This window comes from Myotis yumanensis, unplaced genomic scaffold (assembly GCF_028538775.1).
Source record: "Myotis yumanensis isolate MYYU_CA2020_CCGP unplaced genomic scaffold, mMyoYum1.0.hap1 SCAF_1, whole genome shotgun sequence".
Taxonomy (NCBI): domain Eukaryota; kingdom Metazoa; phylum Chordata; class Mammalia; order Chiroptera; family Vespertilionidae; genus Myotis; species Myotis yumanensis.
Window position 1 is genome coordinate 159,950,293 of NW_027223752.1, and position 25,130 is coordinate 159,975,422.

The following is a 25,130-nucleotide window of genomic DNA, read 5'->3' on the forward strand; positions in this document are numbered from 1 at the left end:
GCCCAAAGAAGCCCGAGGGCCTCTTAGTGCAGCTAAGGGCAGTCGAGGCCCCGGCTCCCACCTCCCCACCCAGCCTGAGCCCCAGGTTGGTTATATTAGAAGATGCACTCCCTCCCACTCTCTCCCCTTGCTCCCCACAATGGCATTAGAGGAGCAAATCTAAATTTTTCTTGGAGCATTTGCCCTGCCTCCTCCCGATGACCTGTGTGTCCACCTGTGCCACATGCCACAGCCAGCGTCCCTGTGAGAATGACAAACACGGAAATTCCCTGTGCCAAGTGCTATTATAAGCACTTTGCATACATTAACCATTTCATTCTCCCACCATTATGCAAGGTAAACACTTTCACGCTCATCTCACTTTACAGGCCAGGAAACGAGGTACCAAAAGGAATAGGGGAGGCCCCACAGTGAGTGAGGGCGCAGGTGGTCTGACACGGGAGGCCATGCCAACTCCCATCTCCCAGGACCATGTTCACCCCCTAACCCAGGATGGGCGTCTTGTGACTTGTCAGCTGCCCAAGATGGAAATGCAAACACACAGGTCACAAAGCCTAGGACACCATGTTGATGCTCAGATCATCTGCTCATTCTCTACCAGAACGTGGGTAATCCTGGAGGCACTTCCATCAGGCCCAGCCCATAGTACATGCTGCATACATGCCCTCTGACACAGCCCTTACATAGAATCACATGTATGTAGAGCACCCAATGCAAGGATGGGCAAAAGTAGGTTTACAGTTGTTCATATGGAAAAATATGTAATACAAAACAAACTGTTTTACATACTATAGCTGTGAACCTACTTTTGCCCACCCCTATGTACTGCTACTGTATGTGCACCAGGATGGCTGAAAGGGGACTGAATAAATTCAGGGTAATTGGAAAGTGAGGGTGGAAAAGTGAAGGGAGGGACAGAGACAGACAGAAAGAGACAGAGATACAGAGAGAGACAGAGATACAGAGATACAGAGAGATATATAGAGAGACAGAGATATAGAGAGAGACAGAAAATCAGAGACAGAGAAACAGAGAGACAGAGAAATACAGAGAGACAGAGATATATAGAGAGACAGAGAGACAGAGAGACAGAGAGATACAGAGAGACAGAGAGAGACAGAGACAGAGAGAGACAGAGAAATACAGAGAGAGAGAGAGAGAGAGAGAGAGAGAGAGAGAGATTGCATATGGCCCCAGGGCGCTCATGGTGGTTGGTGGGTTAGCTAAGCACCACATAGTGGGAGTGACTACCAGATAGTTTGATGGGAAGAACGTTCCTTGCAGCTTCCTGAGAGTCTAAAAGCTCCCAGGAGGGAAGCCGGCCTAAATGCTTCTCAAGGCATCACCACTGCCTGCTTTGCTCACATTTCCTTAGGATGGGGCCGGGGCCTGAGGTGTGGGTCCCCCATGTGGGCCAGTGGGAGAAGAGCTCTAACTCCTGAGAGGGCCCTGCCCCTTGCAGGGCGAGCACTGGGCAGCACCCAGTAAAGTGCCTCTGAGGCCCGCAGGCGTCCCAGTGGCAGCTGTCCAGCCATGCCGCATCTGCAATCGGCCTCCCTGCCTCTGTGGCTGGACTTGTGCCTCCTCGTGGCCTAGCCCAGACATGGCCTCTGCATCCTGGCTGGTGGCCCTCCCACACAATCCTGCTCCGGCCTGCATGCACCACAGACCTCACTCCCTCTCACCCAGGACACCCCCTGCACCCCACCGTTCTCTTGCCTCCTGCTTCCCAAGGAACCAGAACTCACATGGGAAGCACAAGAGTTTGGAATGTGAGGCCTAGGAGAAGCAGAGACAAGGAGGAGCCAGGTTCCAGTGCCCCCTCTTGGACCCAGTGTGCACAGCCCACCATGCACCACCCATGTAGGTCAAACATGTCAAACTTGCTGCCTGTGGGATGCATGCCTTGTTTATTTGGTCCGTGTTAGCCTTTGAGTTTGACATGCTTGATGGAGATGGAGCAGCTGTAGGGCTGCTCAGCCAGTCAGCATCATGGGGAGCTCTCTGCTCCATCCTGAGAATAGGGGGTCTCTCTACAGGCAGCTGGCCTCACCGTGGGACTTCTGGGGCCTTGGGGGAGCAGAGGCCAGAGGCCAGATGCAAGTAGCAACATGCCCCCACAGCCCAGGACAGCACAGAGGGGGAGGTCACTGCTGGGCCAAGGAGCTGAAGTTTGCAAGGGACAAAACCCTTCCAAGATGTTGCAAATGGCAAGCTTGGACCCCTCCCTTCCCTGCATTTCTTTCCCATCTCTCACGGGCACCCTGCAGCTGCCAGGAGCCCTTCCCCCTCTTGGCCAGTCTTCTTCGCTGTCTCTGGCTCATTTACATGCTGGCATTCTCGCATTGGCCGTCCCTCTCCTTTCAGTGTAAGAATGTGTCCCCGAGGAAGAGGGGACCTGGTCGCCCAACAAAGCCTCCCAGAGAAGGGCAGGTTCCGTGCTGACGGTGATCTCCCAGTGTGGGGGCTATTGGCGAGCTCCCAGTCACCCCGGGCTCCGAGGGGGGTCAGCCCAGTGAGGGACCCCCTGACAGAGAGTTGTGAACGCACCCCCAAGTCCGCCCCATCCTGAGCTCGGGTGTTCCATCTGTGGGACTCAGCTGTGGGAGTGGGGCCCTGGCCCTGGGGGCCCACTTTCCGATCATGTGGCCAAGCTCTGGGACCTCTCAGTCAGTCAGTGCCTCTTGCTCCCTGTCTTGAACGAGCAACATGCACCCTCGAGTCACTGTCACGGTGCCCAGTCACACGGTGCTGCGTCTCCTGAACAGGCCTGTGCAGGTGCTGGAGTCGGGGCAGAGGCAGGTTGGCGTCTGAGGGCTCCCTTATTGTCCTCCCGACCCCACCCTCACCAGCTGGACTCTGGGCAGAGGACTTAGCCTTCCCGCACCTCAGTGTCCTCATCTGGGTGATTGGAACATGAACGTGCCCCTTCCAGATGTTTATCAGTCTTGAAAGTGTTATTGTATGTAAAGCACCTAGAACAATATGGGGCCCAGTGAGCCTGAGAATATCAGCTCCTAATAAAATCTCCCCATAGTCACCACCGTCACCAGCATGAATCGTGGCTGCAGAATAACAAGGCAAGTGGGAAGGCCTGCTTTATAGACTCTGCTTAAGAAATATTAACTATATTTGAAAATGCCAAACAGTATTGAGAACACACAGACTTAAATACATATTTAGCTCTTACCAAAAAGGCACCAAACTTGTTTCAGTAGGAAGTCAGATGGTAGAGGCTACTCTATCAATGTATATTGTGCATTGTATATCGTGGTATAAGTATTTATTTATATGTGCATTCTGTATATACATTGTGTAAATGTGTATTGTATAAATATTTATTATATCACACTTCATATCTATAATAATAAAAGTGTAATATGAGGGGCAATGAGGCAGGCAGGTGAGCAGTTGGGGTGATCAGGAAGGCAGAGTGGTTAGGGGGAATCAGGCAGGCAGCAGAGGCGGTTAAGGGCAATAAGGCAGGCAAGCAGAGTGGTTAGGGGCAATTAAGCAGGCCAGCAGGCAAGCGGTTAGGAGCCAGTGGTCCCGGATTGTTAGAGGGCAGGGCTGAAGGACCGCCCCCCCCCCACTACCTCCACCCCCTGTGCATGAATTTCATGCACCGGGTCTCTAGTATATTGTATAAATGTACTGTTAAGCATCTACAAAGCCTGCAAAACCCTCATGAGGGAGGGATTTTAGAAGAAATTTCCATGTGCAATGACGGTGAAGTAACTGTCACTGTCGTTCCTGCCATCAGTGCTTCTGAGAGAACAGGGACCTGGTGAAGGTCTGGCCGAGCAGGGGATGTTGCTGTGGCATCGGCCACTGTTCCAGGGTGTCCTCGGCACAGAGCGGGCGGTGTGAGGCCCAGTGTGTGTGGCTTCCACATCAAATCACTTTTAATTGAAGCTTATTGAAAATTTGAGGACCCTCTACTGCTAGTCTGTTACAGCAATATAATGACCAGTCCTGATACAGCGGTTAGGGTGCTGCATCTACTGAGCGAGTAGATTAGTGGGAGTACGAGATTGGAAAGGCAGTCTGTCAAGTGACCAGAGGCATGGGCACCCTGGTGTTTGGAAAAAGGAAACCGAATTTTTGCAACCATCCTGTGAGCGCCTGCAGCCCAGCTGTCATGCATGGAGCAAGAGCCAGTCCTCCATCTAACTCGGCAGCTAATTCTGGGGGCAGACTCCATGGAATGGGGCCCATGCAGGAGTTCTGATCCAATTTAATGTTGAACATTAAAAATAAATGGTTTCCTTTACATTAGTTATATAATCCCGCGGTTTCTGCCCCTCCTAGAAGAAACGGGTGATGCTTCATGATGTCTTCCCCTTTGTAGCGTTAGCTTGCCTTTTCCTCACTTTCTGTTTACTCCCATCACATGTATGTTATTCTCCCCAAGGACCCGTTTCTGTGGGAAGGGAACATAGAGATATGCCTTTCTGGGTGAATTTAATGCTGTTATGAATTAAACTCTTCTCATGCCGGGGGCTGGGAAATGAAGAAGGAGAGAGAGATGTAAATTGTGTGGTTTTCTTCTTCTTTTATTTTAAGATGGTGCTTCCAGGAAATGGGCATTTGTAATCTGACTTGGTCTTTATTATTACTCCCAAGTATCTCGTTAACCGAGAGGAATTCTGTGCCAGAGGAGACAGCACCGCAGATGAAGAAAGTGTCTGAGGGGCTGGGCCCAGCTGCCTCCTGGAGCACTGGGCGAGCGGTGTAGACCCTGCCCACTTAGGTCTGTGCTGCGGTTTAGAAAAACCAATAAAGCCTTGGTCTCAGCATTCTGCCTATGAGACCTGAAGTCATACCTCGTGAAATTGTAGGATCAGAACTAGCCTCATTCTGAGAGAGTACATGGTGAGAACCAGATCCTGGAGAAACCAAGCCCTGTGATCTTCATCTTTATGGAGAACATCATTCTTTAGAAATCGCTCTCCCAAAATCGAGGCGGAAACAAGCTGCTTGGAGAAGGATGCGGTGTTACCCGGGAGGAGGCCTGCTTCTCTCTTTCGATGACTGGACCATGACAGTCGGTGATCGGACGACGAGTGCGGTGGCACCAACCTCTTTACCTGAGGGGCGTTGGGAGTGATGCTCAGTCAGGATTGTCTTGATGACGAGCAAGCGTCCAGCCCGCTCTGCTGGTCCTGCTCCCCAGGCCGAGGCCGGGAGCCCTGAGGTTCCAAAGGGCAGGTTACCTGGCAGTGCAGTCGTCTGAGCCACCCGCTTGAGAATCGCGGGGCAGGTCCCTGGCCCTCCTTCTAGCACCTCCTGCATTTTGTGCATGCCCCTAGGCACTGTCACGTCTGAAATGTTTTTTTCGTTGATACTACTTAAAGCGGTAGCATTACTTAATTTCATTACTTCCCTACAGAGGTAACATGAGGGCTGCTTCTGAAGCTTCATTCACACAAGACCGAGCCTTTGGGTAAAGCAGAGACATGTTTGCTTCTGTACACGTGTGACCAACACGGGTGTCAGAACCAGATGCTTGGCTTGTTGTCCCCTGTGTAGGGAGAACCCGGGACTTGGGGCAAAGGACATTAAATATTGGTGCCAGTACCCAAGTTCCATTGTCGACTGTCTGCCTCCCCCTGGGTGGCCTTGGAGAGTGTCCTCCATGGTCAGTGGTGGGGGGACCTGCCTTCAGGGAGTGTGGGTGGTGGTTCTGGGAGCCCAGCCAGGACAGGGTGCCCGGGCATGATGTCCCCGAGCAGGTGCGAACAGTGCAGCTACGCAGGATGGTGAAGGGAACGGGAGCTCAGGACCACAGTGCCTGCAGGACCAGCTGGACCAGCCGAACGAGGCGCCTGCTGCATAGACAGTGTTGGGCCAAGCAGGAGAGCAGAGCAGCCTTTACAGGGACTCTTGGAATTGCTTTGTAAAGATCAGTCCCTGCATCCAGACTGTGTGCCAGACAGGATTTGAATTTAATGAAGCCGCCAGTGGCACCTGGTCCTGGGTCCCCTGACCCACTGGGCCCCACCCAGCCAGGGGACGGGTCGAGGGCCTGGTAACGAGCCTCAGGACTGCAGTGCCCGGGCGTGATGGATGGCTCTCAGCCCTCTCGCTGCTCTGAGCCCTCCATCATCCCGTCGGGGTGGTTAGCAGACTGTCAGAGAAAAATAATTTAGCAGCCGTGGCTTTAACTGATGTGCTGCTTTCTGGGGTCAAATGACTGTTACCAAGTAGTGGTGCTGCCTGGCTCCTCCACCGTGTGAGCTCGGGGGTGACGACACGAGAGGAACACGTCTCGGCTGCAGCTCCCTGACATCCCTCAATGCTCGTTTGGGGTGGGTGGGCGGAGAGTGGGTGCAAGGGGGAACGAACGTTTCTTACTGAACAGGAAATGCGGGGCCGTGAGGGCCCTTGGCGGGGTGGCCACGCCAGGAATGACAGGCCGGAAGATGAGGGGACACACCACTGCACGCTCTGCAGGTGGGCCTTCTGGGGAAGGAGGTGAGAGGACAGGTGATGTGGAGGCCTTGGGCCACCTGGGCTCAGCCAGCTTGCGGGGCGCATAGTGGCTTCCTTGGGCGTGGTGGCAAGCTTAAGTTACAGTTAACGGAGAAACAGGATCAGAAGGAAAAAGAGAGAAAACAATATAAAATGGAGGTGCCAGGAGGGAGAAATGAGGCTGAATTCTTCTGGCAGGAGGTGCTCAGGGACCTTCGATCCCCAGCTTCTTTCAAGCACCCCGTTTCTATGTGGATTGTGTGTTATTTGGGGGTGGGCTGAAAGGCAAGACCGATGGAAATGATGGTCTAAATCCCTGCAACCTGCTCTTGAGAAGGTTCAACAAATATGTGGAAATGACTGATGGTATTGGGAGCAGAGATAGCAGGAGAAACAGCCTTCCCTCGATTGGGCTCTTGTTGGACAGTCTCTCTCCCTCACTCAATGAGCTGCGAGCGGAGGACCCCCCTCCCATCAGTGCTTTCTGAGCACTGTGACTCAGCTCGAGGCATCTGTCCTGTGCGTTAGGTTTGGTCGCTGTGGCTCCTTCCTGCTCCCTGAGGTCTGGGCAGCACCCTGCCTCCTTCCACTGATACGAGGCTTCCCAAGGTGACAGCAGGTTCTGTCGCAGGGCTGCGAGGTAGGTGATCGGGACAGCCATGGTAGCAACACCTCACAGTTACCGGGGACTTACCTGCACTGCATTAAGTGCATTTGAACTATGTTCCTCCCCGCGATTGACACCAAAGTGAATAAAGATACTTTCCTGCCTCTAATACATTAGTGATGCCTACCAGCAATTTTGAAAATGCTAAGACAGAAGGTAATTTGCATATAGAAGCAGTTACAAGACTTGGAAGGACAAGGGATAAGACTCGTTCCTGACACATGGACGGCGCTATGAAAGTGTTCTTCGCATGAGCAAAGGTGAACCAGCGTGAGAAAGCAGACCTGTTGCTGGTGTGAAAGGGCCGGAGGTAGGTTGCTGACACCAGGTCCCAGCCTGCCCTTGTTCGGAGCCCTCTGCTCCCAGGTGAGGGTTGGACCCTCTGACCCTCCCCTCTGTGTGGCTGCTGCTCAGGCCCCTGCCTCTGGGTGGAATGACTGAGGCAATGATTCACATTCGCTTCCCTTTCTCCAGACTCCCCAGTGAGACACTCCACCCAAACTGCTACTTAACATGCATTTCACCTCCTCTAGTGCTCCTGCTGCAGAACACTCAGCAACCAAGTCACTGAAGGGCAGAGCCGCCGATACCGATACTAGCTGTCCTTCCCTGTCAGCCCATCTGGGGACGGGCCCTGCCGTCGCCCTGCCCTGTTTCCTAACATTGGTGTCACCACAGACAACACCTGACTTCATTCTTCCCCCGCCCCTCTGCTAAGTCCGAATGTTGACGTTCTTTCTTTATAGGCACACGATTCTCTCCCCTTAAGCCTGACAAATGCTCTAATGGTGAGGCTGAGCCGGAGCTGAGCTGGCTGTTCTGGGAGAGGTGCGTGTGGGCGCTCTCTACTTACAGCGACTGGAGCGGGGGCTGCCTGCTGCCCGTCCCAGCTCACGGTCTCCTAGCATCCGGGAGAGGCCACCTGCAGGGAGCTACCTGAGAATTCTCACCTGGGGCAGGAGGTGACTTTTACTCCTGCTGGGCATGTGGCCGGGCAGCCGGATGTCGAAGAGGGCCTGGAGGGCCGCCTGCGCCGCCTGGCCCTTGGCCAGCTTCTTGCTGCGTCCCGAGCCTTCAAACATCCTGCCGTCCACGCTCACGGCCATGACGAAGCTGCGCGGCCGCTGCCTGTCGGCAGGCTCCGAGAGGCACACGTAGCGCAGGCCGGCGCGCAGCTGGTTCAGCACCACCACCGGGTTCCCCTCGCCCGGGGCCACCAGGTCCAGCGTGCTGCGCAGCAGCCGTCCCCGCCGGCAGACGGGGGACAGCAGCTCGGGCTCGGCGGGGCGGTGGCCCGGGAAGGCTGCACTGGGTGCCGAGGGCTCGAACTGTTTGAAGAGCGTGTCGGGGAAGTCGGCCTGGTCGGAGGTGAAGTCCGTGCAGGGGCTGGGACTGCTGCCCATGGCCAGGTGGGCCTGGCAGGCGTTGGGGAACTGCACGAAGGAGCGCAGGGCCAGCTCGGCTGCCCGCATCTTGGCCTTCTTCTTGGTGGGCCCCGTGCCCTCGAACGTGAGCCCATTCACTTCCACCGCCACAGCGAAGACGGGCGCATGCACCGGGCCGGTCTGGGACACCATCCGGTACTGCAGGCCTGGCCGCAGCTCGTGCAGCTGCACCAGCGCGTTCTTGGGCGTCATCGACCACGAGAGCGTCTTCCAGATCAGCTGCAGTTTGCAGAAGTGGCCGCTGTTGCCCTCCTCCAGGGGCCTTTTCCTCTTCACGCCAGGCGCACCACCTCGGGCTCTGTCGCCCGCGGGCAGTGGCCGTGCCTCCAGGTTGCTCACATTTCGGTTCTCCTTCACGTCTGCGCTGCTGGTACCTGGAGGTGAGAACAGACAGCGGTGACCAGGGGTCTCAGCGCGCCTGGAGACAGACACCTCTGCAGACTGCGCTGTGCACAGGAGCCCAGCCACTTCCTTTCTAGGCTGACAGGAGTTACAAAGCTTCCCTGAACATGGGGCCGACTGCTCAGGAGGAGGGAGGACACCCAGCCCTGAGCAGTTCCTGCATTTCTGAGAATGTGGCGTGTGGATGTGGTGAGCCTGACCTGCTCACAGGGGCGCCCACCTGCTGCTCTGAGTGTGGCTGAGATGTCGTAGGCCCTCTGCCCCCCTCTCCTGAGGCCTCCCCCAAACCGAGTCACAGGTGGCCCTTTCTAGCCACTGCCGGCAGCGCTGAGAGCCACACGGGCCTGGTAACTGAGTTGTGGCGCGATCATAGGATGGAACGCTCGATAGCACTCACGGTTGATGAGCCAGGTTTACCTACTTCATCATAGAGGAAGCTCAGAAGCATAATTTGCATGATAAAAGCAACTTGAAAAGTAATACACACAGTGCGATGCCGTTAATATAAATTATAATCACACAGGCACTGCATGCGGTTTGTGGGATCAGTCACAATGGTGAAGCTTAGATGCTAACCTTCCTGGGAGACAAGGAGGGAACTAATGGGGGCCCAGGTGGAGGCTGCATTTGCATTTGTGATGTTTTAATCTTTTGCAAAAAAAACAAGAGGAAGGCATTAAATTTAGCAAAGTCATCCCTTGCAAACTATACGTGGTGGATGTGTGCAGTGATTCAGCTTTTCTGGACAGGCTCTCGGCTCCCTTGGATCACGCTTGGCAAGGGAAACTGTTCTGTTTAGAAAACCTCAGCTTGGATCGTCACAGAACCGCAGGACCAGAGTCCCTGGGGAAGAGGCTTTTGGAATGCTGACCCAGTGTCCTATGAAATGCTCCGGGATGATGGTCCCACCGTGCAGTTCCCTGTCACCGAGCCCAGAGCACCTCCGCTCCGGCATCTTTCTTATTCCTCACATCTCTGTGGTGGTGGGTGTCACAGCAGCATTTTCCAGGAGGGGAAGCTGAGGCTCAGAGAGGCGGACCAGGTGGATACCTGGCCGAGAAGCATTTCACCCTGTCCTGAAGGTGGATGTATGGGCACCGACGGTGCCACATTCCTCCGCCATTTCACAGGGACGCCCGCCTCTGGGAGAGAATGAGGTGCTGAGAGTGCATAGCCTGCCATTGGAGAGGGCGGATGTGTGAGGCAAGGAGGCAGGGCTGGGACTCGGGACCCCAGGCAGACACACCTCTGAGCCCTTCGATTTCTCCGTGGGAACCAGGATCTCGGGGGCTCCGGGTGGCTGGGCAGCAGGTTGGCCATGAGTTTTCTCTTGTGAAGCAAGTGGGACCTTGGGGTGATTTTTACAGCCAGCCTGCAGCTTGTAAATGGATGCTGAGCACTCTCCCCTCAGCCTGGCCCGAACTGGGGAGACCCTCATCCTCATGGCTCCGCAGTGGAGAATAATGGGAAAGTACCAACGGGTGCCTCCGGGCAGTGTCTCACACTGGGCAAGGCTCCTCTCTGGGTCCAGGGTTGTGCGTCCTCCCAGTTCGGGGGCTCTTGGTGACGCCTTGGCCACCAGCCCCGGCAGTCCCCAGGCGGTGGTGAGAGTCAGGGCTGTGGCGAGAGTCAGGGCTGTTTGCAGATCCGTCGGCTGCGTCTGGGCTCTGTTCTCTAAGTTGCGAGGCAGCTCTGTTATATGTCCCCTGGTGGTTTGTGTCTATAGGATGTTAGGTCTGTAGAGCTAATTCTGTCCAAAGGAGTAAACCCGAGCCTTTTATAAGTTAGAGGTGGATGGCATCGCTCACAGACTATTTTGTAGGAATAATTACCTACAGGTATCGAGCGCCCACTCAGTCCCTCTCTGCGTCATTACGCACCTGGGTCCCGCCGCTAGGAGCTCCACCCTGTGGGTATCTCAGGCCCAGGACAGTGGGTCGGATTAACCACACAGCTTCCCAGATTGGACATAATGATGGAAAAAAAATAATCCAGCCAAAAAGCTGCACAACAGATTGCCTGAAACTTGCTGGGTGCTCTGATTTCTTATTGATTTCTCACGATGTAGGGATGGAAGGAGCCGCGCCTGTGATTAAGGTGGCCAGCATATCAGATGACCTCGGCTGCCTTTTCAAGTAGAAAGGTTTATCTTGGAGCAACAGCCCTCCCGATGGGGAACTTCCCCTCCCCTCACCGAGATTGCTTCTGGGCTCTTCTCTCCCATGCACTCAGTATCCAATGACGATGGTCATTATTAGTTTTCAACGGCCTAGACATGATGATCAGATGGTGGCAGGAAGCATCCTTTCAAATTGATCAATATCTAATAACTGATAACAATGCAGAGCTCTGGCCTTCTCCTGGAAGGAGAATCTAGCTACAATCTCTGGAGCGATGTTACCCACTGGGTTTTGCAAGTGAGCAGATTGGGAGCCCAGCTTCCTCCAGCACAGCCCACATGCTGGTTTCTGCTGGGGGGTTGAGCCCGAACCAGGCGGGGTGGGGGTGGGGGGGGGTGGGGCCACTCCACTGGCTCTAGGGAAAGCCCTCTCCATCCTTCCTGTAGGTGTGACCTTGGACAAGTCTCTCAAACTACTCACACTCCATTTTCTTAAGATGGAACATGTGGGTTTTAATAACGCTTGACTTACAGGATTATTATGAAGTTGAACTGAAGGAACACGTATAATAGGCTCAGGAAAAACCCTGACACATCAGAAAATAGTGTCGTTTCCCCTTATTGGTGGGAGGTACATTCCAAGACCCTCAGTGGCTACCTCAAAGCTCAGATAGTACAAACCTTATATATACCATGTTCTTTCCTATACATACCTACCTATGACAAAGTTTAATTTACAAATGAGGCACAGTAAGAGATTAACAATAACAAATAATAACAGAACAATTATAACAATTATACTGTAATGAACATTAGGAGGATGTGTCTCTCTTTCTCTCTGATAACCTATCTGATAAGTGACTAATGGGCATTTTGGGGAGAAAGGGTGGAATTTTATATATCATGGCTGTGGTTAAACATTTATTTTCCAGGTGAAATAAATCTTTCAGAACGAAGTTCAATGACTGGGCTGCATTTGCTGGGGCGAGGTCCCGGCTGCCGTCTCACTGTGTTATCACCCGCTTGGAATGCAGGCGCCCATGTGAGGTGCCAGCATCTGCCTCCTCCGCGTCCCTGTCCCTAGGCCAGCGTCTGGTCAATATGCAGCTGGTGTTTGCAGTAGGTGAGTTGCTGGGAACTTTTCCTCATGCTGCCTCACTAATAATGACACTACTGTGTCTGCAGGTCAGAGGGCAACATCCGATCCACCCATCCTACCCAGACCAGGCAGTGACAGGAGCAATGGGGGCCTTCTCTCCATTTGTGCAGGAAGAAGGTCTTTGTGCTTCTGGGTAAGAAAGCAGGGAGGCTGTGGTGGGCCTGGTGACTCGCAATATGGATTGCAAGGTCCTAGCTGTGTGGTCATACACTGGCCAGTCACCGATGCTCTCTGATCAGGCTCTGCAGCAGGACAGCACAGCCTCCTTCCGAGACTTGTCCTGCTGCCTGGGAGCTAAGCTGCCAGCATCTCGGGGTGGTGGGGCTGCCCTCCCTCAGACCCATGCAAAGGGCATGGACTGTGTAGGCTTGTGGCCCTGCCCGGATCCGCATCTCAACCCTCCTCAGGTGACACCTCTGGTCGGTGTCAGGGGCAGAGGCGATGGGGCAGGGCCAGCAACCACTCTCCTCAGTGTTCGAAGAAGAAAGCTTTCAGGGTTCCCAGTGTAGGCGTGGGCTGAAACATGGCATTATCTGGCTGACTGTGAGCCAGAACCCAGCCTGCTGATGGCTGGCTGCCAGGTGGGCTCACCAGCACTGGCCCCTCTCAGGCCGAGTCTCTGTCTGGCTATGGATCCCTGACCCCCGCTCAGCCCTGGACATTGGAGCTCAGCCCAAGGGAAGGAGCAGAGGTGAGCGCCGGAGCCACGGGAGGGAGATGGTCCTCAATCGTGGAACTTCATCCTAAACCAACCCAGACACACCCGTTACCTAGTTTGTAGATACAAACAAGAGACTTCAAAGCAAGGACACACTTGCCTCTACCACCTACCTTCCCTCCCTGCATATGTGTGTGTACACACATGCACACACAGTGAACACCCATTATACACACCACACTACACATACATCACACACACCACATACACTTTATACATACACCACACACAACATACATGTAGACACACATTACACACACCATGCACACTACATGCACACACACTTTGCACCCACATTACATACAACACACACAGACACACATAATATATATACCACACACACCATACAAACTTTTCACATACATCACACATATGAACACACACACCATACACATCACATTTATTATATACCACGCACAAATTACACACACAAAACACAGAACACACACCACACACAGATCACACATACACCATGCACACCGCACATACTTTAAACACACACACACACACACACACACACACACACACATACACACACCCTTTAGGGGAGGTGCACTCTTTCTCTTTCACCACCCAGTGGCATTTGGGCAGTAAGTTGAGGGGCTGCATGGGTAATAGTAGCTAGAGATGTTGAGTAAGACAAACACATTCACTTGGAGGTGTATCTTTGAACAGTGTATGAAAATAGGGTTTTCTAAGTATATTAACAGCACATATTACAAAGGGGATGACTAACCCACTGACAGAAAATAAGACTTTCCAAGCATTTCAAAGGCATTTTAACATGTAATAAATAAAATTCACTCTTATCTGTAAGTTTTTACCTACTAGTCAGTGAGCTGAATTAGGAAAAAACCGCCTTAGTTACTGGTACTAACCAACCTGGATAGAGCATTTATATGTCCCAGGTCCTTGTCTAAAACATCTTCATGTGCTATCTTATTTGATTCTGACCTCAATTCCATGTCACTGTCCCTGTCTTAGGAACCAGTCTCTGAGAGTCTGAGCAGTGATATTCATAGCAGGGCTAGTGACCATAGAGCACAGGGCTAGTGACATGGAGATGGCACCAGAGGTGTGCCCACTGGGCTTCTGCTTTCAGAACTATTCTGGCATCACAAGTCATTAGCCTGGGAGCCGTTGGAAGGGGGAGCTACTTCCACGTGGAAAGGCTAACAGCCAGGGCTTCCGCAGCTCGGTGGGAAAGACATGGAAACAGTAAGATTTTATTCCTCATGCTAGCAATACGTTGACTACATTCTAGGAGTTTTCCAATCATGAGAGACAGAAACAATCGTTTGTTCACGTTCCACTGTGACCTAGGTGTTCGCTGAGGAAGGAACCCTGAACGAATAGCCAGGAGACCTGTGTTCTGTTTCCTACGTGACTTTCTCCGCATCCTCCACACCTTTCCTTCCTTATCTAGAAAACAAAGGACTAAAACTAGAGCATCTCTAGGGTTTGCTCTGGTTTGACACCCACTGATTCTTCGACTTTGCTTCAGTGGGATAACCCAGGGCAATCACCTCAGTTTTCAGTCTTGTTGATAGTTATGTTTGTGGGAAGGGGCTATTCATGCAGATGTGTCGTGCTTCTTAAGAGCTGATGGCAAATGGACAACATTCCCATGCAACTCCCACCCCCACTGCTGCTGCTTGGTCAGGTCAATGATCCTAGTGACCGCCAGTAATTCCCATCCCAGGACAGCAAGCACGCTCCCACCTCTTTCTGGCTGAGAAGGTGACCCCTCTGTTAGGTAATGTTGAAATGTAAGAGGTGTTCATATGGCTTTGAATGTTCACCCCCTCGTTTAAATGCCTGGCAATATGCTACACACCAGAGGCGAGTACAATGCATGCCAGTCACACCCAGACCCTCCCACCCCAATCCCTGGGCTCTGCCTCCTCAGTAGTCTGCGCAGGGACACTGCTGAGGTCCCCTCCCCCAAGCCAGCGTTTCGGTCCCCGCACCACACTGCAGGTGTCTCTCCAGTTTCACATGCTAGAGATGTTTCAACAAGCAGGCACCCAGCCAGCTCTTCCCATGTTAAATAATTGTGCGAACTGTGTTCAAAGAGACTATGTTTTTTTTCTTTCTTCTTCTTTTTTTGAAGGAAAAACACAGGAAAGAGAGGAAGAATAACTAAAAAAAAAAAAAGTATATACACACACACAAAACCCCTGGAGTTCTTAATCACACAACTAGTATTTCCCTACCCCCCAGGTGAGGGTAGGACTCCAGGTGGGCACAGGAAGAAAACTTCCTGTTCTGGGAAACTCAGATAGTACCCCTCTGCCCCCCACCCCACATCACCCCAAGGATCCCAGTCTTTGGGGACATCAGGCTGGAGCCCCCACTCTTCAGGGACGGGGTTGCTTACTTAGATTGTCGTCATCCTCCGTGTTAGTGGCCCCGGGGCTCAAGTGCTTGAAGGGAGCGATGAAGGCTGACAACATGCTCACTTTGTCTGGGAAGAAAAGAACAGAAATGCTCTTTTGACATCGAGTTTCAGAAAAACTCAGTGCTTTCATATGCTCTTATTACGGAGGGTTTGGACAAGGGAGGTTGAAAGGTCGATTTGGTTTCAGCTACTTCATTCGGGTTCAGTCTTTTATTGGATTTCTGACAGCATTTTATCAAATTCCCCTCTCCATTCAATTTTAACCGTTATGATTTCTATCTTTTTTCTTTTCTTATTTTTGGCATCTCCCCTCCTTTTGTTCCACGTCCCTCAAAACTCGAAGTAATCGTCTCCAGGGCAACAGCCTTGCAGGAGCTTAGAGGATGCTGGGTGGGGCAGGGTCTGCTAGACTGAGGTCATTTCACAGAGAGCGGCTAAAGCAAGTAAAGACATTCCACAATGAAAAGAGCATCTGTGCAAAAAAAGCCAACCCTATTTCCCACCATTAGTAAACTCGCTCTGCGGGCTTGACAGGCATGAAAATAATGGTCTCAAAGCTGTAAAATATACTTAGTGTGCATTTGGGAAGTAGAATTACGGGAGGAAGAGGAAGGGAGAGGTGAGATGGCAGGTGGAGGAGGAAGCAGTGCGGGCTCCCCGCCCGGAGGTCTTCCTGGGAGGGGCACCGTGTCACTGCAGCAGTGGAAGGAATCCCAGGGGATGCCCTCTGCCTGCAGCCCCTGTCGTGGGTGAGCCGAGCAAGACTGGTTAGGCAACCTGGGCACTGGACATCCCTGAGTACGGCCGGCGGGAAGATGGACCCAAGTGGGAAGTACCACCCGTGATCAATGAGAGATGTTCCTTCCATGGTCTCAGCAATTTCTCTCTTCAGCTGAGAGATGGAGGAATTGCAGGTTGCATGTACAATTGGGAGACACAAAGAAATGACTAATAAAGGGAGCCCAAAGGAAAGCTCCTGATTTTAGGGGTTCCACCGACTAGATTTAACCACAGGAGGTGGGAGCACTTGTCCATAAGCAGAACTGACGGCCTTGCAGAGGAGTCCTCCGCTGTTCTCAGATTCCTGCCTTTTGCGTCCTCTTACCCCCCAAGTCTGTATGATTCATTATATCCCATAGGCATCTTGACCGCATTATTAAAAATATGAGAGCTGGAAACGCCACCACTGCTCAGCCGTGGTGTTACATTGTTGTGAGAGTCATTCCTGCTCCCCCTGTGGTTGGGTTATCCAGGGCCCTGGTGCCAGGGGTGTGGTTACTTTGCCCTGTGGGACACCTTCTGTCTCCTCTGGTATATGAGGGCAGGGTCTTGAGCAAGGTCACTATTTGCCTCAGGCTGCCTTTGTCTGCCTCTGTGGTCAGAAAGGACTGTTGACAGCACTCCCATTTCAGCACACGTCTGAATGGGATGTCCCAGGACCCCGTGACTGGCGGTTTTATATGCAGCTGGCCTGAGGCGTCCAGACCCAGGCCTGGATCCCGCTCTTTTTCTTTCCATTATGAGCCTGTTTTCTCTTTAGCCAAGCTTCCCAGAGGCCAGGGGAGTTCACATTGAAATTCATTCTGAAGCCTGTTAACAGCTGTTGTTTCCAGTAGGGACGGGTAACAATATAACGTTCACTCAAAGAGAACAATAAATAACTCAAATACAAAACGCCTGCTCCTTCTTCATTCCCTGAACAAGAAGAATAAGCCAGGGAGGACTGGCTCTCCCCGAGCCTGCACGGCCCAAGCTAATTTACTACCAGGGAATGAAATCTCTTGCTTGAGTTATAATTTCATTAAGGCAGCCCAATAATATTACACAAAGAGTGTGAAGCTCAAATGATTTAGTCTGGAGCATCTCAAAATGAAATTACAATTTTCTAATAAAGCAGGCTACCAGCCCAACACCCACAAAAACACACTAAGCTATTTTGGAGCTCACCTGAGCAAAATGTGAGATGTTTAAAGACTGTTTTAGATCCATCAAAGTTCTCGCTTTTTAGGGTTGCCAGATTTCTCAAATAAAAATGCAAGACAACTAGTTAAAAATGAGTTTTAGATAAGCAATATGCTTTTTTTAAAGCATATACATCTCTCATATTGGGACATATTATCAAAAATGTATTATTTATCTGAAATTTAGATTTAAAGTAAAGGACTTGAGCAGACATTTCTCTAAAGAAGATATACAAACGGCCAATAAGCACATGAAAAGATGCTTAGCATCAATAGTCATTGGGAAAATGCAAATCAAAACTACTATGAGATGCCACCTCATACCCATTAGGATGGCTATTAACAATAAGATAATGCATAACAAGGGTTGGAGAGGATGTGAAGTTGAAATCCTTGTGCACTTCTGATGGGAATGTAAAATGGTTCAGCCACTATGTAACCAGCAGTCCCACTTCTGACTATATACCCCAAAGAACTGAAAGCAGAGATTACAAGAGACATCTGTACCCTAATGTTTGAAAGGGCGAGGGCTATGCCCTCCATCTTGCCTGTATCCTCCATGTTGGGGCCACGTGCGGCCTTCTTCCCGGAAGCCCAGGCCTCTGCTGGCCACGCCAGGGATTTTAAACTAACCAATGACAATCAAGGGAAGTGCGCACCATAGATATGACCACATCCTGTGTAACAGGACCCGGCTTGCGCCTGGCCAATCGGCAGAGCACAGTCCTTTCTCCTCCCCTTACTCCGACCCCCCCCTATATAACCGGTCTCTGGGCGGGGTTCGCTCTCTTGGCCACTTGGCTAGCCGATGTGTCGGTGAGTCTGGTGGATGGAGAGCTCAAGCTAGCTTGAAATACAGATTCTTATGCTTTTGCATCGGATTGGATGGCTCCCTGATGTGGTTTCTTGGGAATCTTGAAATCTGGGCATAACAATGTTCATAGCAGCAATATTCACCAAAAGGTGGAAGCAGCCCAAGTGTCCATCAGTGGAAAAATGGATAACAAGATGTGGTGTAAATACACACAATGGAATATTATTCAGCCTTGAAGAGAAAGGAAATTCAGTAATATGTTACAACATGGACAGACCTTGAGGACATTATGCTATATGAAATAAGCCAGACACAAAAAAGCAAATACTGTATGATCTCACTCATATAAGGTCCCTACCGTAATCAAACTCATAGAGACAGAAAATAGAATGGTGGGTCCCAGGGGCTGGAATGATAACTTGAGAAATTGTGAAAAGGTCAAATTTTTGGAGCCTATGTTGTGAAAGCAATTGCTTTCACAAACTGTTTTGTTTATAAACAATTGATCAAATAATTATTACCAAGGAAGATGAAAATTTGAACAATCTGGTGTGTGAACACACCAGACGTCAGTTATCCAGAAAATCCATTCATGTGAAATAGCATGTTTGTTAGAAATTTTAACAAAAACTGTAATTTAAGAGCATATCTGTGATTACCCAAAGGAGTTGAAAACTTATGTCCACACACAAAACCCTGCACACTGATGTTTACAGCAGCTTCATTCATAATTGCCAGAACTCAGAAGCAGCCAAGATGAGTTTCAGTAGGTGAATGGATATATGAACTAAAACAAAACCAAAACTAAAACACACTAATTGCTAAAATGCCCAAGGATTTGGTCTTATACTCTGCCTCCTGAAAGGCACTAAATATTTCTGGAATAGTTTATTTGAGAAAATTATATACATTGAGCATTTTGGTTCTGTCCTCATTTCAACAACCAAAAGTAAGGTTTTGTCCCATGTCTGGCGTTTGTAGGCCACACACATCCCACACCTAGCGCAGTTCAGCTGTCTCGAACAGTTACATAACTCGAAAAGAAGGAGCCAGTTGGAAGCCACAGAACTCCGTTGGTACCTTTGGGCTACAAACCTCAGCCTCTTTTATAAGTCCCCCTCATCTGTTTTCTTTTTGCCAAATGCACTCTGACAGATGGCCTCCCTCAAGCTGACCCACTTTCTTTTAAAACTGTACAGTCTAATCAAACTCAGGTATGTGTGTTACCAAATGCAGCTTCTACCCAAATAGAAATGCAAGTCAGTTTGAATATGAAAATAGTTAATGTCCACGCAGGCAGAAGAAGGAACGAATGTTTCTGAGTAAAGGTAAAGAATGTTTCTCACAGATTTTCAGGGACACATTTCAAAACACTGTTCTCAAGCTGCCATTCTATGAGCAACACAAGGGTTGTTCAGTGGAAAAAAGATTCTGGCTCTGCCCTGAGCTTCATAACATGAGAGGGTTCGATTTTCACAGGAAGGCAAAGGATCTCTCCTGGCAGTTTCCAGATAGATAAAAATCATGAATTTGGTCTTGAAAGGATCTAAGCAAACAGGCAGCCATCCCATAGTATGTTTCTCACTCATTGTTAAAGGTTGAAGTATGTTCTCCTACAACATTCATGTTGAAGCTCTGAGCTCCAGGACCTCAGAATGAAAACTGAATTTGAAGATGGGTCTTTAAAAAGGTGGTTAAGTTGAAATGAGGTCCTTAAGGTGGACCCTAAGATCTTGGGATTACTATCCTTATAAGAATCAGAGATCAAAATGCAGACATGCACAGAGAGATGAACATGTGAGGACACAGGGAGAAGAAGGGCCACACGCCAAGAAGAGAGGCCTTAGAAGGAACCAGCGGTGCCCACACCTTGGTCTCAGACTTACAGCCTGTGAGATAATAAATGTCTGTCTTTAAGCCGCCCAGCCTGTGGTACTTTTCATGGTAAGCCAGAGCAGACTAATATATTTAATCAACAAATATTTACTGAATGCAAATAACTCAAAGTCTGAGGCTAAGAACCAATGCAGAGAGTCAGAATCTGGCCATGGGGACCTCATGTCAGGGAGGCATCTTTCAGGAGGAGACTGGTTAGCTGAGACCTAATAGCTAATAATATTGTCTACCATTGATTAAGCACAGAGACAATCTTTGAACCACATGGTATGGCTCCAGAGGCAAGTATACTTCCACCGATAGGACAAGTACGGGTCCACCAAGTTAAGGGAGGGGAGTTCACTCCAGGCAGAAGGCTCTGAGTAGTTCCCCAGGACCTAGTTAAGCTTCTGAAACTTGACAACACTGTCTGAGTGGCTCCCCAATTACCCTGGACATAAAACCTTGAGACAGTAATATAGGACTTGATTCTAAATTGAGGACCCCAGGGGACAAGCACATAAAACCCTGGGTTGTGAGAAATGAGCTGGAGGGAGGGTGGGGGTCAGAGTGGGGAAGAGATTGAGATAGAGAAAAGAGAGCGAGAAAGAGAGAGAATATCATTCAAGATCAGTCTGAAACCCAGACATGAGTCCTCAGAATCACCCCACACTTGTCCTATGGGATAACCAACACTTGGACATATGCTACTGTTACTGAGGGGACATAATGGCCAGTTAGAACCTGCAGGTGGTCATACTGCAACCTTGGCCAACTAAACAGAGATTCTTCCATCTTATTTTCCTCTCCCCTGATGGGCTTTGAATTGGTTGTGACATGGTACATTCCAACCTGGACTGGACTGAATTTCACAGATTGAAAATAATTAGAAAGTCATGGGCTCTGCCTGAGATTCATTGAGGGAGAGTAAAAGGAGGAAGGAACAGAGTGTGGTTAAAAGGAGCAAAATGGAAAAGACACACTAATTGTTCCAGATTTCTACTCCAATATGGATCTTCAGGAAGAACCAGCGAGTCTGCTCCGTGAGGACCCACATGCTGCCTTGCTGCCTGGAGAGAGGTCTTCTTTATTCTGTAAAGATCCAAAGGAAGTCAGGGAACATAGAACTTGTAAATTTCTCTGTAAAGTTCCTCAATTCTGTAGAAAGCAGTCCCCACATGAAGGTTGCTTAAGCTCCTGGCAGTTCTGAGATCTACTAACCACATGAGAAAATATGACTTCTAATTCACAGGAATTAGAAGCATGGCTCTCAATGAGTTGTTTGGCAAAATTAGGGGTCTCTTATGGAATCCCTACTTTTGTCACAGTTTAATTTCGAAGGCATGTTGTTCTCCTAGATTGCTTCCCCACAAAGTCACAGCATTAAGACATTCCCATACCATCGTGGGGCACATCGCAGGGCAGGTTTTTGACCAAGCTCTCGTGGACCACATTGGCTTGACTGTGTATGCCACAGCCCAGCGAAACTTGATTTATTTTTGGAAGGTGAGGGGAAAAAACAAGCTCACACCAGATTGTACTGTGTGCTCTCCTGACGTGAATGGCTGGCATACACACAGATGGTCTGTCAAATGATTGACAGAGCAAGGTGACTCTTCGCAAGAAAGTGTATTTAAATACAAATATATCTAAAGGTATGTGTTCAGACTTCACTTAGAGAGACTCATAGCCTTCCACATTATCTGCCAAGGCATTCAGTGGCTTTGCAAAGTCTAAGTGTTTTTCATTTAATGTTCCATTGGGGAGTGGATGCATGGTGAAGTGGATGACAGTTGCTGAGTTGGTTCAGCATCCTCCATGAACTTTGAGGTTTGAGGGTTACTTTAAGTTCTGTCGCTTTACTGCCAGGATAATAAGTCAAGCTGGACAGCTAGTGGTTTCAGACCTATTGGCCATATAGCCTGGGCATGGTTGTACACTGCCTTCTCTGCTTGGGGCAGCAGAAGGTCCACCCCAGTAACAGATAATGTGGTGAGGTGAGAAGGTCAGGGTTCAGCAGTGACACTATTTGAGGCCACCAGACTCTGAGACCAGACAAAAAAGAAAAAAAAGCCTACAGCTTCTTTAAAAAGAATTTCCTTCTGCTGTGATCAGTGGAGTTGAGGTTCACTGGAGTCACTCCTTCAGCAGACCCCTCATGCTCCACATGCAAATGTGTGGCTGGATGGCAATTTGTTTTTGATAGTAACTGAATTCTAGAATTTTCTGGGCAGTTAAGAAAGTGGCAAAAATTAGAAGTGCATTTCTCAAATTGGGAAAATAGATGTGTTCTTGCTTTATTTAACTCATTTTCCACTCGCCAGCCCTCATACACTGAAATGCGAACACAATCGCCTTCATGTTACTCACTTCCTAGATGCGGCCCCTGCCCTAATTTGGGAGGAGCACTGCATCTGTTGTCAGAATTCCCCAGAGCTCTGGGAGCTTCTCCTTTTCAGTTGGTAGTTGTTGTTTCTCACTGGGGACAAGGTTGAGGTCAGCTCTGAATGGTCTGAGACTAAAAGAACAACTTGACTGTGTCTGTCTCTGACCCTGTGAGTAGTTGTTCCTACTGTGAGACCGTTTGTGGGAGTTGAGAGAGTCTTTGGTCAGAGAGAGCAGGTGGCCAAGGGCTCCAGTGATGGATTAAATCACAGGAAATTTGTGCCAAGTTGAAGAGCCTCCATTGCTCACCTGGCTCTGAGGACCAACAAGTCTATTAGAAAGTCTTCAAGACGTGCTCAGGCTGTGATTCTGGTCAGGAGTTCTATTTCAGTGGTTCTCAACCTTCCTAATGCCGCAACCCTTTAATACAGTTCCTCATGTTGTGGTGACCCCCAGTTTCATTGTTACAAATTGAACATAATTAAAGCATAGTGATTAATCACAAAAACAATATGTAATTATATATGTGTTTTCCGATGGTCTTAGGCGACCCCTGTGAAAGGGTTGTTCGACCCCCAGGTTGAGAACCGCTGTATTAGATAATCAGCTCAAAGCTGGAAAATCCCATAAAATAAACACTTAACCCCACACACCTACATAGGTCCTCTGAGGACTATAATTATTGAACCATAGAGATAATGAGAAATGTAATTCTCCACATAATAAGTGCTAATCCTATACTGGTTTTGAATTTCTTGTCCCTATAGACATGTTTTCTCCCAAAGCCCTTCTTCAATATTGTTGGTTCTTTATAAGTTCTGCAGCCTCCTTGCTTAGCATCCTTTTGCTTCCCTGTTCCCTTTTCTTTGGAGATGTACTAAATCTAAATACTCTTATTTTGCAATTTTACATCCTATTTCTATTTTATAAAGATTGCCCTAATTCATTTCTTCTGGCCATGGCCAGTTCTTTTGGACACTTCCTATCTTTCCTGTGCTAGAAGCTTCAACCCTAAATCATTAATCCTGTATGAGTGTCTGATCACTCACTCCAGCTCACCAGGTTCTTAGAGCACTGTCATGTATTTGTGATGGTCAATTTTATGTGTCAGCTTGATGGGACTATGGGATGCCCAGGTATTTGATTTAACATTATTTCTGGGTGTGTCTGTGTGAGCGTTTCTGGAAGAGAGCAGCATTTAAATTGGTAAACTGACTAAAGCAGATGGCCCTTGCCAATGTGGGTGGGCCTCATCCAATTGTTGAGAGCCCGAATAGAATATAAGATGGAGGAAAGAAGGATTCTTACTCAGCCTGGCTGTTGGACTGGGATGTCCATCTTCCTTTGCCCTCCTGGTTCTCGGGTCTTCAGACCCAAACTAGAGTCTTAGAATCCACACTATTGTCTCCCCTTGGTTTCCAGATCTTCCAATTATTGCACCTGGGTCTCTACTATGCTTTCCTGGGTCTCAGCTTGCAGATGGCAGATGGCAGATTGTGGGTCTCCTCAATTTCCACAATCAAGTGAGTCAATTCCTTATAATCTCTCTCTCTCTTATTCTATTGGTTCTGTTTTTCTGAACCAATATTCCTCAGATAGGGTTTTTTATACACAAGCTATCACAACATTCTAGTAGAAGAACCCAGCTGTCAACCATAGATGTTGCCTCCTCTTCATAACCCATCCCCCTCTCCCCCGCCCACTCCTCACGCCATAGTAGTTCAGTCCTGGAACTGGGTGTGCACTCTAGAGAGTGCTATTCACTGTCCTAGATGGTGGCCAGGGTGGGTGGTATGTTTAAGTTTTCTTTAATGTGTACAATGTCTTTTTCGACTGTACGAGTGCGTGTCCTCATTTGAGTGAGGAGTTTGGGCATAGTAAGGGCGAGGCTGTTGTGAGCAGCATCTCCATAGCTTTGCTGCCGCTCTTCTTTATTCAGATACTCTGTGCCAGGCTGCCCAGTGTGCCCTGGCCAGCCCAGTTTGTCCCTGTAAATCTGGTGTAATGATGAGTAGGAGTGCCCCAGTTTGGACGGTGAAGCATAAGGCCATCCTACTTACTAACAAAGGTCTCATTTGGAAGAGGGTATCCTGAAGGCAACTGCATGCCTGAATCTCTAACTCCCTTGCAATTTGAAATCCAAATTCCTCACTTCCTCCAAGACATTGTACTGGATTGCTTTAGAAGCAGTGGTTCTCAACCTTCCTAATGCCACAACCCTTTAATACAGTTCCTCATGTTGTGGTGACCCCCAATTTCATTGTTACAAATTGAACATAATTAAAGCATAGTGATTAATCACAAAAACAATACGTAGTTATATATGTGTTTTCCGATGGTCTTAGGCGACCCCTGTGAAAGGGTCATTTGATCCCCAAAGGGGTCGAGACCCACAGGTTGAGAACCGCTGCTTTAGTGGCATTTCTGAGTCCATTCGCTCAAAACTGAATGGGTATCTCCTGTCAAGAACTAATCTGCCCAGTGTTTCTCTGACCCATTTAATGCCATCCACACAGGGGGCTGAATTGAAACCCTTGAGTCATTCTGTTTCCCTCTTGACTCACCTGTTTCCCTCTTGCCATAAGTGAAGTGGGTCTCCAGAGTGTTCCTCCTGCCATTTCCTACTTCCTCACCTTGCTCTTGCCACATCTGCTCTCATGTGGGTTCTGTAATGATCTCTTATCTATTATATATCATCATCATCATCATC

The 25,130-nt window shown here is 49.5% G+C and overlaps 1 protein-coding gene across 1 annotated transcript in view; it reads right to left on the bottom strand.

Moving 5' to 3' along the window:
- Nucleotides 1-25,130, bottom strand: part of ADARB2 (adenosine deaminase RNA specific B2 (inactive)) — a 430,335-nt gene that overhangs the window by 128,581 nt on the left and 276,624 nt on the right. The window contains exons 2-3 of the mRNA XM_070391134.1: nucleotides 15,365-15,451; nucleotides 8,092-8,960 (exon numbers count right to left, since the gene is read on the bottom strand). Coding sequence (XP_070247235.1) covers nucleotides 8,092-8,960; nucleotides 15,365-15,451 — 956 coding nt within the window. The remainder of the gene's footprint in view (nucleotides 1-8,091; nucleotides 8,961-15,364; nucleotides 15,452-25,130) is intronic.